The following is a 15072-nucleotide window of genomic DNA, read 5'->3' as shown; positions in this document are numbered from 1 at the left end:
AAAACAGTTGTGGGTGGGGGGGGGGGGGGGGGTTGACAAGAGCCAGCTGAAGGATTACATCTTCACCTGACCCTGGCAGCCTGCCCAGCTGCAAGTGGTTAGCAGCCCAAATTGGTTTCCTTTCCTTAGGAGAGGTTTGCGTTTCCATCTGCGTGTGGCTGAGGGAGCGTGACAGGGGGCACGATGGTGAGGAGGGAGTTAATGTCATTTGCTTTGTTCTCCTGCAAAAGCATCGTACGTGGAGAGAAATGAGGGGTGGGGGGTGTGTGAGTGTGTCATAAATTCTACCTTTATACATGTAGAATAAGCAAAAATGTGTACAGCCTTTAAAAAGTGACTGACGCAAAAAGAGGCTAATATCAATCAGTGAGGATAGTGATCTCTCCGAGCGGGTTGTTCGGGGATGTAATTGAAATTACAGCAAAGCTCTTGTGGAAAGTGTGGCCGAATATTTAACCCCTCAGTTAAACACTGGAATGGTAAGGTTATTTGTTTCACCAAAGTGGATGTGAGGAACGCTTGTTTTGTCAGGCACATTAACCCCTGTGGGTTTTCTTTCCTTTTGGCGTTTTCTCCTAAATCAACGGGCAGGGTTAGAGCACACTGTTTCCTTGGGCTCCCACCAAAGTGGATCTAAGACCACGAAACCCCTGTGTGCTTTTTTGAAGCCGGGAGGTTTGCAAGGTGCTGTCTAGAAGGAGGTGCCTTGTGCTTCCCAGATGGAGCTTTGGAGCCTGGGTTAAAGCAGCCTCATCCCTCAACCCCAGTTTGTTGGTTTGTGTCTCCTCTCTCTCTCTCTCTAGATGTACTTCTGTCCGCAGAAGTGAGCGGGCTGCCTGGAGGGGACCGCCTGGACTGCGTGAAAGCCAGCGATCAGTGTCTGAAGGAGCAGAGCTGTAGTACTAAATACAGGACACTGAGGCAGTGTGTAGCCGGCAAAGAGAGCAACTTCAGCCGGGCCACGGGCCTGGAGGCCAAGGACGAATGCAAAAGCGCCATGGAAGCCCTCAAGCAGAAATCTCTGTACAACTGCCGCTGTAAGAGGGGGATGAAGAAGGAGAAAAACTGCCTGCGCATTTACTGGAGCATGTACCAGAGCTTACAGGGTACGTCGCCGAACACTGAAACGTTAGGCTCCCCTCAATGCAGGCTGTGATTCTGCAGCGAGCTGCTGCTGCTGAGCCTGAACCGAGGGGCTGACCCCGTAATTTACATGATGCTCTTCAGCTGCAAACTGAGGACCTTTCATCCCACTGGAGAACAGCTGCTGCTCCTTGTCCCCTTGTTGGGAAATCCACAATGAGGGTTTCCTCCAGGGGACCCAGCTGACCTCTCTAAACCAGTCAAAAGATGAGGGCATTAGCAAGTGCAAGAGCTACAAAAACAATCATTTGGAGAACATTTTCCTAACAATATTTAAACTCCTTAATTAGGACTCACCTAACAAGATCACAAGGCACTGGAACTAGTTTCTTAGCTCTTTGCTGGAAGTTAAATGTAGTATGAAGCGGAGCATTGTTTTAAGGAAAAGTTTATTATAGTTTCCTTGCCTGTATCTACTAGCAATATTCCCTGGGCATGCTGAGGCAGAAAAATAGAAGTTTGTGCTTTCTGGAGTGTGTAGAAGTGCCAGTTAGAAGGGATATGACAGTGATTGACTCAGGGCTTCTGCTCTTGATGTCGCTGGCAAATTTCCCATTCTCTGCTGAGAACAGTCAGGTCCTTACGTGAGATATATCATTTTTAGCCCTGCTTTGCTCTGGCACTGGAGTTGAAGATGCATTCTTTTACTTCAGTGTGGTCCCCATTTAACTCTTTTCTGTTGCTGCTTCTGCAAAAAGGGAATCCCTTTCTGTTTGTTTATCCAGGCATCAGCTGGAATGTTTTAATGAGTCAGTATATATTTTTGTTCTGACTTCCATAATAAACTACCTTACTCTTAGGACATGTTCTGCATCATAAAAAGTTTCCCTTCCAATAGCATCTTGTTAGGAGTGTTTTTTTCCAAACACGCTAGTTTTTGGCTGTGACATGGGCTGCTCCTCTGAAAAAGCTCTGCTGTTGGGGTGAACGAAGAGGAACATCCTTGCTACAGCTTTGCTCCTGCTGAGATAGGACAGTCCCTGTGATGTCACAGGCTGTCTCTGCAAATTATGACCTTATCCATGGAGGAAGAAGAGAAAATAACTAGTGACAGGAATAAACAACTTGCTTCTTTCAGGTGTTTTTATAGATAATGCTTTGAGGAGAAATAGCCACACAAATCAGGGGAGAACATCTTTTGCAGTTACAGAGTAGCTTCATTTCAGAGTAAAAGTAAACAACAGAATCTCATCCTTGTATTAAAATAATAAATTTTTTTTTGTCTTTAGGAAATGACTTGCTTGAAGATTCCCCCTATGAGCCAGTTAACAGCAGACTATCAGACATATTCAGGCTAGCACCAATTGTATCAGGTAAGCAGATATAAAATTCTTTAACTGAAACATGATTACAATCTGCTGCTTTGTAGTTGAATTATGGAACTTTCAAGCAGTACTCTCTTAAATAAAAAGGAATGTTAATGGCTTTCTGCATTTAGGAAGTTCATGATATAGTTGCACAAAAGGAAATATTAATTGGTTTTGAAATAATAACTAAAACTGAAAGAGTGCTTGGCAGGATGGCAATTTGTATTCTTCTTGAGTCATTCTTGACAATAAATGCTAAATTTTCCTGTAGGTGGCAATCTGATTCCCTGAGTTCCTAATTTACAAATCAGTTCTTTTTTGGGAATGTGGTCAGTGCGAGTTACCTCCCATTGACATTATAGAAGATCAGAAGATCAGTCTTTCAAATGTTTGCATAAGGGAATGCTTTAAAGAAGAAATATTTCTTGTAAGAAATTTCAGAATTAAGGCTGCTGCTTTTTTTTTTTTTTTGAACTGCTGCCTATTTAAAGAGCCTATTCACAACTTCCTTCTTTTTCTAGTTTTTTTTTTTTTTTTTCTGAACGTTTTTGTTGCAGTGTGGCTGTCTTTCAGAACTTGCTTGTAGTAATTTGAGTAAGTTGCTTGGTAATTATGCTGTTTGCCTTTTATCAGCCTGAATTATACTCATTTTGGAGCATATTTATTAAAACAATGATTTTTAGGCATTCCAGGGGTTGCAGGTTGGAATTTATTTTATTTTTTGGAGTTTCAGCAAGTCTTATGAGGGTGCAGTCAGTACTCAGGACCTTTATTTGTTTAGTTACATAGAAGAATTGACTGTGGACAGTTTAATGCGTAAGTCTGACAGTGCTGAAGCTGTCATTAACTGACATGTTATGGATAAGCATTAGTAGATGGCTTTTTACAAGAAAAAAGACCAGAGAGAGTGGCTTGACCAATTTTCAGAAGTACTTACACTTTTTAGGACCCCAAGTCTCATTAAAAGCCAGGGGGACTTAGGTTGTTAAGTATTTAATGGTACAGATTTTCAAAGGCATATAGACACATAAAATGTAGATAACTGCCCATTGGGATTTTCAAAAAGGACTAAGTGATTTAAAGAGGCGTTAGATGCCCAGGAAGTTTCAAAAATTCTAAGTGCTTAATGCATCTTTAGGTATCTTAATGCCTTTGAAAATCAGCCCTTTAGTCACTTTTCAAAATATGACTTCAGATCCAAATCACATAACATCTTTTGAAAGCATTACCCTAGTTTGGTGAGCAAGTCTGCTGGAAAAATAATAGAGAACAAAGATTAATTTCTGAAGAATCTGTATTTATTATGGTTCTTTTATGGCTTAAAACCCCCAACTGAATGCAAAACCAAGACAAAACCAATGCAGATGGGTTCAAGGCTGTTTTCTTGAAGTTTATGGTTCTAACCTACCTCAGAAGTTTTATGATCTCCATAGAAATACTCTATGCACACTCTGCCTCTCTGTTATTTTTAAGTATCTCCATTTACTTGCAAAGTTATTATCTTAAAAATGTAATAATTTTTTTCTACCTATTCTGTGCAACAATGAAATAAGACATAGTTGCCAACAAGTGATGTCCATCCTAGCAGGGTCACTGAAGATGCTGCTGGACTGGTTAGGACTCATTCTGTGTTACTAGTGCACCCCAAATTGCTGTGCACTTTGTCAGAAGTTTCGGGTTTACAAGGACTAGAGGCTGAGATTCACAGAGAGAGCAACAAACAAAAGTTGTAATAGGTTGGGAAACCACCAGCATTTGAAAGTACTGTAATCTGAAAGAAAAAGATTAGCAAAAGCATTTTTCTTATCGTCATGGTTACTACTGCATGCGACTTTCTTTAAAGCTGCCTAGTCTTACAGATTTTTTTGCAGGGCTCTGCAAACACCCTAAACAGCAGAACTTGGTAAGATTTTTATATCTTGATTAAAACAACAAAAAAAGCCCTGTACAAGCAGTGTTGGCAGGGGTTTCATAACTGGTGTTCTGTTAATGTGGTCATTGTGTTTATAGATGTTGCTGCAGGATTCACTCTCATTAAAGTTATTTGGGTGTAATTAAAAGCAGCGATTAACCCTTTCATCTCACAAAAGCCATTCTGTGGTACTGTATGACTTGGTATATTTCAAGTGTAATGTTTTTGCCATCTTTTTGTTTATGTTTGGGACAGTATAGAAAATCACAACAGTTGTCCTTTATGGTACATACAAAGGGAAAAACATCAACTAAGATGACTGCTTTGGGTGTTATATATAAGTCTTGCAGCATACGTAGGTCTAGAAATGGAGGACAGTTTTGAAAAACAGTGAAAGTTGGTCTAATTTTCTACTGAAAGCTGTTCAAAGTTGCATCCTCTATGGAAACAGGATGCCACTTTCTCATTAATAGTTCAAGCATCAATATGTTGATTTAAAACAAAAATCAGGAGTATATTGCTAAGCCTGTTACTAAGTTTGAGTTCCTCTCCAGTTCCCATTATATTAATGGAACAAGTGATGCAGTTGTGTTACTGAAGTGAAGCTTTGTTTTATATTTTTAAGTTGTCTTTCAAAGTTGCATCCTCTATGGAAACAGGATGCCACTTTCTCATTAATAGTTCAAGCATCAATATGTTGATTTAAAACAAAAATCAGGAGTATATTGCTAAGCCTGTTGCTAAGTTTGAGTTCCTCTCCAGTTCCCATTATATTAATGGAACAAGTGATGCAGTTGTGTTACTGAAGTGAAGCTTTGTTTTACATTTTTAAGTGGTCTATGTTATGCTGGGACTAGTGGTGTAGTTATTCTAGAAGTACAACCAAAGTTCTTTATACACAATTTAAAACACTATGTTATGCTGGGACTAGTGGTGTAGTTAGTCTAGAAGTAGAAGGACAACCAAAATTCTTTATATACAACTTAAAACAATGTCCAACAACACAGAAAAGAAAAATTTAAACCTACAACATTATTTATCATAGTTCTAGCTGTTAAGCCCAGGGTATCGTATATTTAGATACTAATAAGCATGAATTTTGCATTTGAATCACTACGAAATTTGCAAGGAAAGTGTAATTTATTTAAAAAAAATAATAATTAAAGGCTAAAATGGGAATGTGAGTTCAGTGTTCAACTTACTTGTGATGATGTATCCTGAGTGAGGCTCTGATCTTCCTCCCTTTCCATCTACACTTCAAGTTCATAATTCACCTATACGAAATTTGCAAGGAAAGTGTAATTTATTAAAAAAAAATAATTAAAGGCTAAAATAGGACTGTGAGTTCAGTGTTCAACTTCCTTATGATGATGTATCCTGAGTGAGGCTTTGGTCTTCCTCCCTTTCCATCTACATTTCAAGTTCATAATTCAGCTCCCTCTGTAAAATTAGTTCTCTGCCACCTCACATGGCCAAATCCAGGACTGTGAGACTTCCCAGCTGAAGGACAGGGCTGCCTTATTTTTGTTTTGGGCATGTCTAGGTCTGCATTTTCTTTAGAACTACTATGTCTGATGTGGCGCTTCTGCCTCAAGGGTGTGAATTTCTTCCTGGCAGGCAGCTCTTCAAATTACTGAGGGCTTGCATGTATGTGTTTTAGAGAGTAACAGATTTGGGTTAGTTATTATGATGTAAAGATTTTGCTTAAACAGACATTTTTGCTTAAACCTTAACAACTTCTGAGAGGTGAAAACATTTTGAGGCCACTGACTTCTGTCACAACTACAGTAAATGCAAAATCTGTTGATTGGATTTCAGAGGTGCATTTCACACCAGATTAATGGTAGATGCTTGAATTAGTCACTTGTTAAAGCTATCTACAGCTTTTTGCTACCTGGGGAGCACTTTTCCCCTTGAATTTGTATTGTGTTTGACACTGAGCCTCGAAACTGGAAGATAACTTATTATTTTGGTATCAACTAATACAAGATAGTGGTCATCTCTGTGGCATGATGTAAGAAAATATCCCACATAAAAACTGTGGCTTCACATACACGTAGAGATACTTACAAAATAAAAGTTTCTGAAGTGTCTCATTCATTTCAGCAAAAAACGGAGAGCCACTAACTGTGAATAAAATTCCGTAGGCCACATCTGTGATGTGGTACACCACATTTTTAACTTCATGTTAAATTGACTATTTATATCAACGCATTTAGGATGACATAATGCTGTCCTCCCATGGATTCACTTTTAAGTTGCCTAGTTAATCATAGACTTATTATCACATTGTTCAGCATTGTGTATCTTTTCTTCTTTCTTTTACATCTATTATGTTCAGAAATAATCTTATAGAACAGGATACATAAATCAGAATATTTATTAAAACATGTAGGTATTGCTGGTAATCTGTAGAGAATTGGTCTGTTACATGCTGCTACTTATGTTTGTTTCTAGTCACTAAAATACAAGACAGGTAGAAATTAATTATTTTGCCAATATTTCTTTTTAGTGTAGTAAACTGTTTTTGGAAAGTGCCTTTTGTATCATTAACAAATGAGAGAAAGAAATTGGCTCATGTGATTATATGTGAAAAAGGAATGTTTCCTGATTCTGCCATTCTCATGAGAGGCTGTTTACTCTCTAAAAAACTCTGGGAATCTTCTGTTGCAGGAGGTATATGCAAGCTTATATTTTAAAAAGGGTATATTTAATATTTATTATAGTAAACTTCTTAATTAAGAACAAGAATTCAGTAGACAGCACAACACACAAAGCTTTTTAGTGGCGTGGTAGCACAGCACATGAAACAAGCATGTTTGATTTGCATACTGAATAAGCTGGGAGTACAAATACAAACAATTACCATCAGTACGATGGCCATTTATTGTATTTAAGACATTAAGACTATAAAAAGTTAGCAGTGCTGGAATTTTCAGGAGGGTGTGGGTGCTTGTGGCGTTTAAATTAGGCAGTAGGATTTGGTGAAGATGTGTCTGAGTCTCCCTCTAGGATGTGTACGTTGTTCAGCAGCAGAGTGGGTTGGTTTGCATTTCTCTTCTTCCTCTCAGTTTTTCAAAGTCTTAGACATCCTGTGTCATTGGTGTTCCTTCACAGGTCAGAGAGTCAGTGCTGGGAAAGAATGAAGTCCAGTATGCAAAACATTTCCTTCAAGGTTTGACAGACTTTTAAAAGGGGATACTTCCCCATCCCCAGCATAAAACCTGTTCTGAGTATTGGTGACAGCTACCTGGCCCCTCCCCATGATTTTATTCTTCTCAGGGATGGGGTAGAGACATCACACAGATGTGTCTCCTTTGGAAAAGTTATCAGCAAAGGTGGGGGAGGAAGGTTGAGGCTTCTCAATCCAAATTCCCAGGATCCACAGAAAGGGAGCTTCCTTGTCTGTGTGCTTCAGGTCCTTTAGGTTTCCTCATACCTTCTCTTTGTGCTCCCTCTGTAAAGAGGGGCTGTAGAACTAGAAAACACCGTGTCATAGTGAATTAATTTTGCCCAAACTTTCCTAACCCCAGAATTCTTTTAATCAAGAACTGAATGTTGCCCCATTAAGTTTTGCAATTCTTGAAGTAATGTAAGAGCTGTGTTCTGGGTAGCATGTCCCTGACCCTATAATTATAATTTGCTGGGGTTTTTTTCCTACCTGGTAAATTACTTTTCTTTTGTTGAATCCATATATAGGATTTTTTAAATTGTTTATCAAAAAGATAAGTTAGAGTCTCTGTCCTAGCCAAGAGATTCACTGTTTTTTCCTTTTGGGGTTTGTGGCATGTGAATTAGTGGCTTCTCCCGTGAATTAATACTGTATGACATCCCCAATTCCTACTGCCTGAGGCCTCTAATCCTGCTTCTATTCCTAAATCTGTGTATATTTCAAATGCTACATAGTTTTCTAATTTAACACTATGTCTTTTTCTGACATATTTTAAGAATATTTGAGATGCCACATTTCTAAAAAGGCAATTTAATTTACAAAACATTAAAAACGTTGATTTCTCTTGACTATTTACAATGCTCTTATTAGCTCTTATCTCCCATATTGTTGCAGTTTATTTTTAAAAAAAGAGATACTTCATGTTAGTTATGTTGCGCATTCACTCAATTTCATAAACAATAAACCAGATCTTATTAAGTTAATAGGAGTCTTGCAATCTGATTCTGTTCCCACTGAAGTAAGCATAACACATCAAAATCTTTTTATTTGATTATGATGTATTCTGTTTCCTGTGGTAATTTTTTGGGGGCTTAGTTCTGGTTTTCTGATGTGAGGTTAAGCCTTTTGGTAACAGAAGAGAAAAACATGTTGTTAATTTAGCCTACACTAGATTGTCACGTGCACAACTATATGTTACTTTTTAAGGTAATACATTAAAATAATAGGCCTTGGACCAATATATAATATTGGTTTTACAGTTACAAATTCAGACCAAGTCTTCTTTCCCCAGTGAGAATTTGTGGCCCCTTGCCTGTTGCAAGAAAAAACCCTAAACAACACAGGCATCTATTCTAGCTGCATTTAACAAAACGAAAATAGTTTGACAAAAATAAATCTAATATGAACATGTACGATCTTTGTGTTCTTTGACATTTCTGTCTGCAGATTTTCTTTGCGGGGACAACTGGGCTGGCATCCAGTCAGATAACGGGTTATCAAGAGTGCATAGATACTAGTTGCTGATTTCCACTTCTGCATTTTCATAATCAGATTGGACTTCACACAAAAGAAAATCACTTTGGTGACTGTTGGCTTGCAGGAGCTCTTTGAATTTCCTGTTTTCTACATTTCTTGAAGCTAGATCTGATTATCAGAGGGAAATTAAGTACCTTGCTGAAGTAACTGATTGACTAGCTTATAAAGGCAGTGCTTACGCGCTTTAACTTCAGCAGGAACATGAACAGGCCTTGAAACCTCAAATAGGAACAAGTAACTATCCTCATTTTAGCCCACATTGCTTTCCTTGGTCAGACTGTTGGAACTTTTTTGCTAGTTCCTTTGAAGATCTGTAAGACAGAAGGAAAGGTTTGTTCCTCAAGTATTTGAAATGCACAGATTTGAGCAAATGTAGTTTCTGCTTGTTCCAGTACTCTAGGGAGGCTTTGTCAACTGGTTTCAACATGGGAAACAAGATGAATTCTGTCCCATGGAAGGAGGAAGCATCCAATGATACATCACAGAGCAGTTATGCATGCATAGTCAGTGTCTGCTTGAATGCTGGGAGTAGTAAGAGAGAATATTCAGGAGTCTTGAAGGTAGCTCAGCAGAGAGCAGTATTCTCCTGGAGCCTCTAAGAAAAGTGTTGAGTGATGGATTCTGACTAAGCTTGGCCCAGGATTTTGCTTACAATGCATACAGTGAACCATGTCTTTTCTTTGTCTAGGGTAGCACCTTTGGAGAGTGGAATTGCCACCCCTTTGATCTGTATTTTCACGGGAAAGCCTCAGCTGTAGTGTGGTGGGCCAGATATCAAATGAGCAAATGCGTATGCCCTTTTGAGCAGCAAATTGTATATTCTTGTTTTCCATTACAGGCCAGCTTTATGGTTTGTGTAAATGCCACACTAGTTCCTCTGAGGGAGGAGGAAAAGCACACAGGTACTGCTAGTGATATTGGTGGGACTCCGAGGAGAGATCGGGGACGTGCCAGTCACTGAGGAGGGAAGCAGGATCTGGTTACCTATGGGAGAGGTACCACCACGTCAAGGATGTGGTGAGCAGGAACAGGCATGGGCTGCCAGGGGACCTTAGAAACTCAGAACTTGCTAGGAAGTTCCCTGTTTTGTCGGGTGCGTGGCAGGGGTGAGCAGCTGGACATGACCAGGCTGCTGCTGGGGCTGCTGAAGGCACGACATGGGGACAGTGAGAAAAAGCCCCTGGTTCATGTGGCCCATCTTTGGCGCAGTGCTGAGTGTCCTGTTGGAATACTGCGGTGATAAAGGTGGCGTAAGGGCTGGGGCAGAGGAGAAGCCTGTGCTGAGTAGGCATATTTCCGTGGCAGTCTTCCTCAGAGGGCTCCTGAAGTCCCTAAGCTGTGTCCCCTGGTGAAATGCAGAGAGCAGTGTCCCAAAGAGCAGTATCCTGCAGCTTTCTGTCTCTTGATGGCACAGCAAGGTGCAGTTTATGGCAGGTGATTTACACTCTGATTCTTTAAATTTTAAAATATTTTAAAATAACTTTACTTTTATAACCCTATTTGTATTTGACGCTCAGGGATAACTTTGACAGTCTTGGAAGAGCCAGTGGTATCTGTCAGGAGCTGACAGTACATTAAAAATGCTATGAATAAAATGCCTGTGATGAGAAGAAATACGAATTTCTGGATTGTGAGGCAGAACTTATTTGCCTTTAGTATCCAACATCTTTTATTTTAAGATGTAAATTATATTGTTTTAACCCTAGAAAGGAATGAGTTCACAGCTTTGATTTTTAGAAACATGACCATTTTTGGTTATGAAAACTAATTCTGTAACTTATTCAATTTTTTTTACTATTATTTTTCTACTCTTGCATTTTCTTTGGATGAAACTAGTGCAGCAACAATGCTGTCAGTATACTTAGGCCATTAATACAATTAAGTTATTTTTGGAATAGTTCTTTAGCTACTATGATGCTTTGACAATTTTTATAAGTGTCAGGCTATTGTCCTGTACAATCTGCACTCAGCCTGAAATTTAACATGAGAGATGCGTGACACAAAGTGTAATGGCATAGAGATAGCTCTTCCTGCATAGAAATTTGCAGAAATGATGGGACTTGAAGATATCAAACAATTTGAGCAGGGACCCATAAATAAAGATGAATTTCTGCATTCACTGGTTATACGATTTTATCACTGTCTGGTGTCCATAAAATGCATCTTCCCATTAATGTTTTGTCATGCAGCTGATGAGGTTCAGAAGTGTTAAAAGCTTCCAGTCTCTTCGTTTTAAATTCTGCACCCTAAATTCAGTACTAAAGCTCAGTTTAGCAAAACCAGAAACCATAGTTTCCCTGTTCCTCCTCCTCAGGAGATGGTGCCATGATTTCTCCCTGCTCCCCAGTCCCACAGCCTCCATCCCACTGCTGGTGCTTCTGATGTTTGACCCTGATAGACAGGCTCATACTAACTGCTGGTGCTTCCTTGAGCTGATAACCACAGCTCATTCCTGCCTTGACATACCTTGTCCACGTACCTCCGTGCTGTCTTTGGTTGTGAACTTTGCTCTCTCTGAACTGTAACTTCTACAGCCGGTAGGGATTTGGTGGAGGACTTTGGTTTCTTTCTCTGTGGCTGCAGAGTGGAGTGGCTCAGCTTTCCACCTCGGCGACTCGTTTCTCAGAAATCTGACTACAGTTTTTCCCTTTCCTTTTAATGACAGGCTTGTCTTTCCTCTTGTCTGATGTCTTTGCTTTGCGCTCTACCTCAGCCCCCACCCTGCTCTCCCTTTCTCTGTTTCCCCAGTTGCCTCCCTGTCCTCCCCAGCTCAGTACCTCTGGTGAGGCACTGCCTTCTCTGCTCCTGGAAAGTTTCCCTTAAGCTCTGCTTTTTCCAGCATTCTCCAAGTTGCTCTCTCAGCCTCCCTGCAAAGAGCTTCGCTGAGGGAACTGGGATTGTTTAGCCCAGAGAAAAGGAGGCTGAGAGGAAACCACCTCGCTCCCTACAACTACCTCAAAGGAGGTTGCAGAGGGGGAGAGGGGAGTCTCTTTTCCCAAGTCACAGGCGACAGGACAAGAGGAAATTGTTGCTCAAGCTACACCAGAGGAGGTTTAGATCGGATACTAGGAAAAATTTTTACACTGGAAGGGTCATTGAGCATTGGAACAGGCTGCTCGGGGCAGTGGTTGAGTCACCATCCCTGGAGATATTTAAAAGATGGGTAGACATAGTGCCTAGATATATGGTTTAGTGATGGTTTTTGTCAGTGTTAGGTTGACGGTTGGACTCGATGATCTGAAAGGTCCCTTCCAACACTGACAATTCTATGATTTTATTGTTCCTGAGTAATGGAACTAATACAGCCTGGTTTCCTACCAGAATCCTCCATCTCCCCCATGTCCCACTCTGCACAGCCAGAGCTCCTGTCTTCTCTCCGCATGCTGTGCCCTCTCCACACGTACCACCTTGTCACTTCATTCTGCCCCACGTCTCTTGCCCCTGTGGGGCAGCACGTGCTGTGGCTGGCTTGGTGTTCCATGTGCTGAAGGGCCGTACGGGTGGGCAGGCACCTGCTCCCTCTTGGAATGGCTCCGAGCCAGAGACATGCCTGCCTTCTCCTTGGCAGGCAGGCCTACTTGAGTCTAAAATCCTGCAGTTTTTCATAAAATTTGTAAGAACTTCATATTCATTCCTCGGTCAAACTTGTTTGAGCATGTCCTATGGGTTAAAAAATGACTAGGAGCTGCAGGGGTGTGGAGAAGATAGAGGAGGCTAATATTCAATTTACCTACATTGCCTTGAAAAATAAGGATTAAAAAAAGCAAATATGGTTCCTGTCATATCGCTAAGCATTAGACTGTGACATATCTTATTCTAGTCTCATAAAACATCTAGTGTGTTGTGCAAGTGATATAAATAAACATGCAGTGGACTTGAAACATACAGACAATTAAGTACAGTTGATGGCTGACAATTGTATTAGATAATTGAGCATCTCAGGATTCTGAAAATGGGAAACAATTCATGCATTTAGGTTAGTTGGCATGAAGATTATTTATTCGAATTTAGAAATGAAACACAAAAGAAAGGAGCCATCCAAAAGTTGTCATTTATGAAGGTGTATATTGCATTTGACTATTTGGCTGATACCACATTGTATTCACAATGACACTGCACTTTTTAGAGTCATCTCTTTTGGGTGGAATATTTTAGGATTAAGGATTTAGTTTTGCTGATATTTGTGTGGTGAGGTTGTAAACAAAATGAAGAAAGGCGATACTGGCATTTGGTAGTAGTTTCAAAGAATTCATGTCCGAATACCCGGACTCCCCCAGCTTTGCCGCTTGCAAATGGAGTCAAATGTATTCTGCACAGCAGTGGCTTTGCATTAATGAACGCTTAAGCAGCAGATTAAAATGTCTGCTTAAAAAATAGGTTGGGATTATATAATAACACAAGTCTGGGATACTAATAACAGCGAAGATAATTTTATTGAGCAGATTAAGTGCCATTAGATCTCAACTACAGAATACTTAAATACAATACCAGCTCAAAACCCGGTCCCTGCAACTTTACTTGTTTTCCTTCACACCTACAGGATCAGCACCTGACGGTGAAGTAAATAATCATTTTTATTGTTGCTCATTTTATATTGCCATGGGAATGTACATCATGTTATCCATTAGGACCCAGGCAAACAAGTCTTTTCTCCACATACAGAGTCATGAAACAAGACATGATTGAGGACAGTGAGGTGTCTGCACTATTTGAAATTCTATTAGAAATTGATAAATCCGCTTGTCAGATTTCTTGAAAAGATTGCATAGATAGGAACTGCCTGTAGTAGTCTCACATGAAAAGTCTGGAAAATTATAGCTTTATAATAAACCATATAGACTGAGAAACTGTGTCAGTTCTTTCTCTCGTAATCTATTTACTTAATTTTAGTCTCCTAAATTGTGAAATGGAGATGCAAACTTGCAGTGGTTGATAACACTCATGACCTGATGAAGTAAAACTGCTTTGATCTTTTGAGAGGTCAAACTGTGTGCGTTTCTACGCAAACATTCCCCGAGGCTGCTTCTGCGTGAGATGTCTCTTCCCCTTGCCAAATGTCCCACCTTCACAACACAAAATTGAAGGAGACTTGCAAAGAAATATGGTGTGTTAGTGCACTTAATCTTGTCTATAGATTGGCGTGTGAGAATTGTTGAACACAGGGTTTGGCATTTGTTTTTTTAGGTTTTTTGTGGTTTTTTTTTTTTAATTTTTGCACAGTTTAAAAATATCTAGACAGCTCTCTTCTGCGTTGGGTATAAAGTGAATGCATTAACTCTAACTGCACTAATATTTAGGAAGAAAGACATACAATGTTTTTTAATTTAGTAAGTAGAGAATTATTTGAATCTGACTCGGAGCTTCATTTAGCTTTTTAATACATTTCTGCCGTATAGCTAAAAATATCTTCATGCCCTTGACCTTTCTCTAAGAGCTGTGGGAAGATTAGAAAGCATAAATAAGAATAAATTTAGAATTAGCCTATTTGAAGAAAATTAGTACCAAATGCTTTAGCTATCCACAAAATGGTATTAAGTTGTCAATCCTACAACATGTCCAGTCTGGCAGAGCCGAGTGAAGCAATCTGCTACTGGAGCAGGGCTCTAGTAGTCCTAGAAATAGGAAGGTAGTTCATTTTTCGTTCCCACTCAGTTCTTCCCCTCCTTGTGGAATCTGCCAACAAAGGTGCCAATTATAATGATGATTTCTGTATCTCTGATATCAATCCCTTAATATACTCCTTTCCCCTCCGGCTTGTTCCGTGTAGTTCATGGTGCAGCTGTATAAATGCTTTCGGTCATTAACCTCTTGGACTGTATTTGAACTAGTGACTAAGAGGTGAGGTTGTCAATATATTAAAGACATCGTTAATGGCGTAGCTACAGCCATAAACAGTGAATTATTGTGATGGTTGAGTTTTATTTATTTATTCATTACAAAATGTGTTGGTATCTGGGCATCTTTGACGTTACAGGGATACTTCTGAAAACAGATGACTTTTA

The 15072-nt window shown here is 39.7% G+C and overlaps 1 protein-coding gene across 1 annotated transcript in view; it reads left to right on the top strand.

The window, feature by feature from the left end:
* GFRA1 (GDNF family receptor alpha 1) overlaps positions 1–15072 on the top strand; it is a 153273-nt gene that overhangs the window by 816 nt on the left and 137385 nt on the right. Inside the window, exons 2-3 of the mRNA XM_014959897.1 lie at positions 804–1106; positions 2373–2456. Of these exons, the coding sequence (XP_014815383.1) occupies positions 804–1106; positions 2373–2456 (387 nt within the window). The remainder of the gene's footprint in view (positions 1–803; positions 1107–2372; positions 2457–15072) is intronic.

Source organism: Calidris pugnax, unplaced genomic scaffold, assembly GCF_001431845.1.
Source record: "Calidris pugnax isolate Ruff unplaced genomic scaffold, ASM143184v1 scaffold4, whole genome shotgun sequence".
Classification (NCBI taxonomy): Eukaryota; Metazoa; Chordata; class Aves; order Charadriiformes; family Scolopacidae; genus Calidris; species Calidris pugnax.
This window is presented reverse-complemented; position numbering and strand designations above follow the sequence as displayed.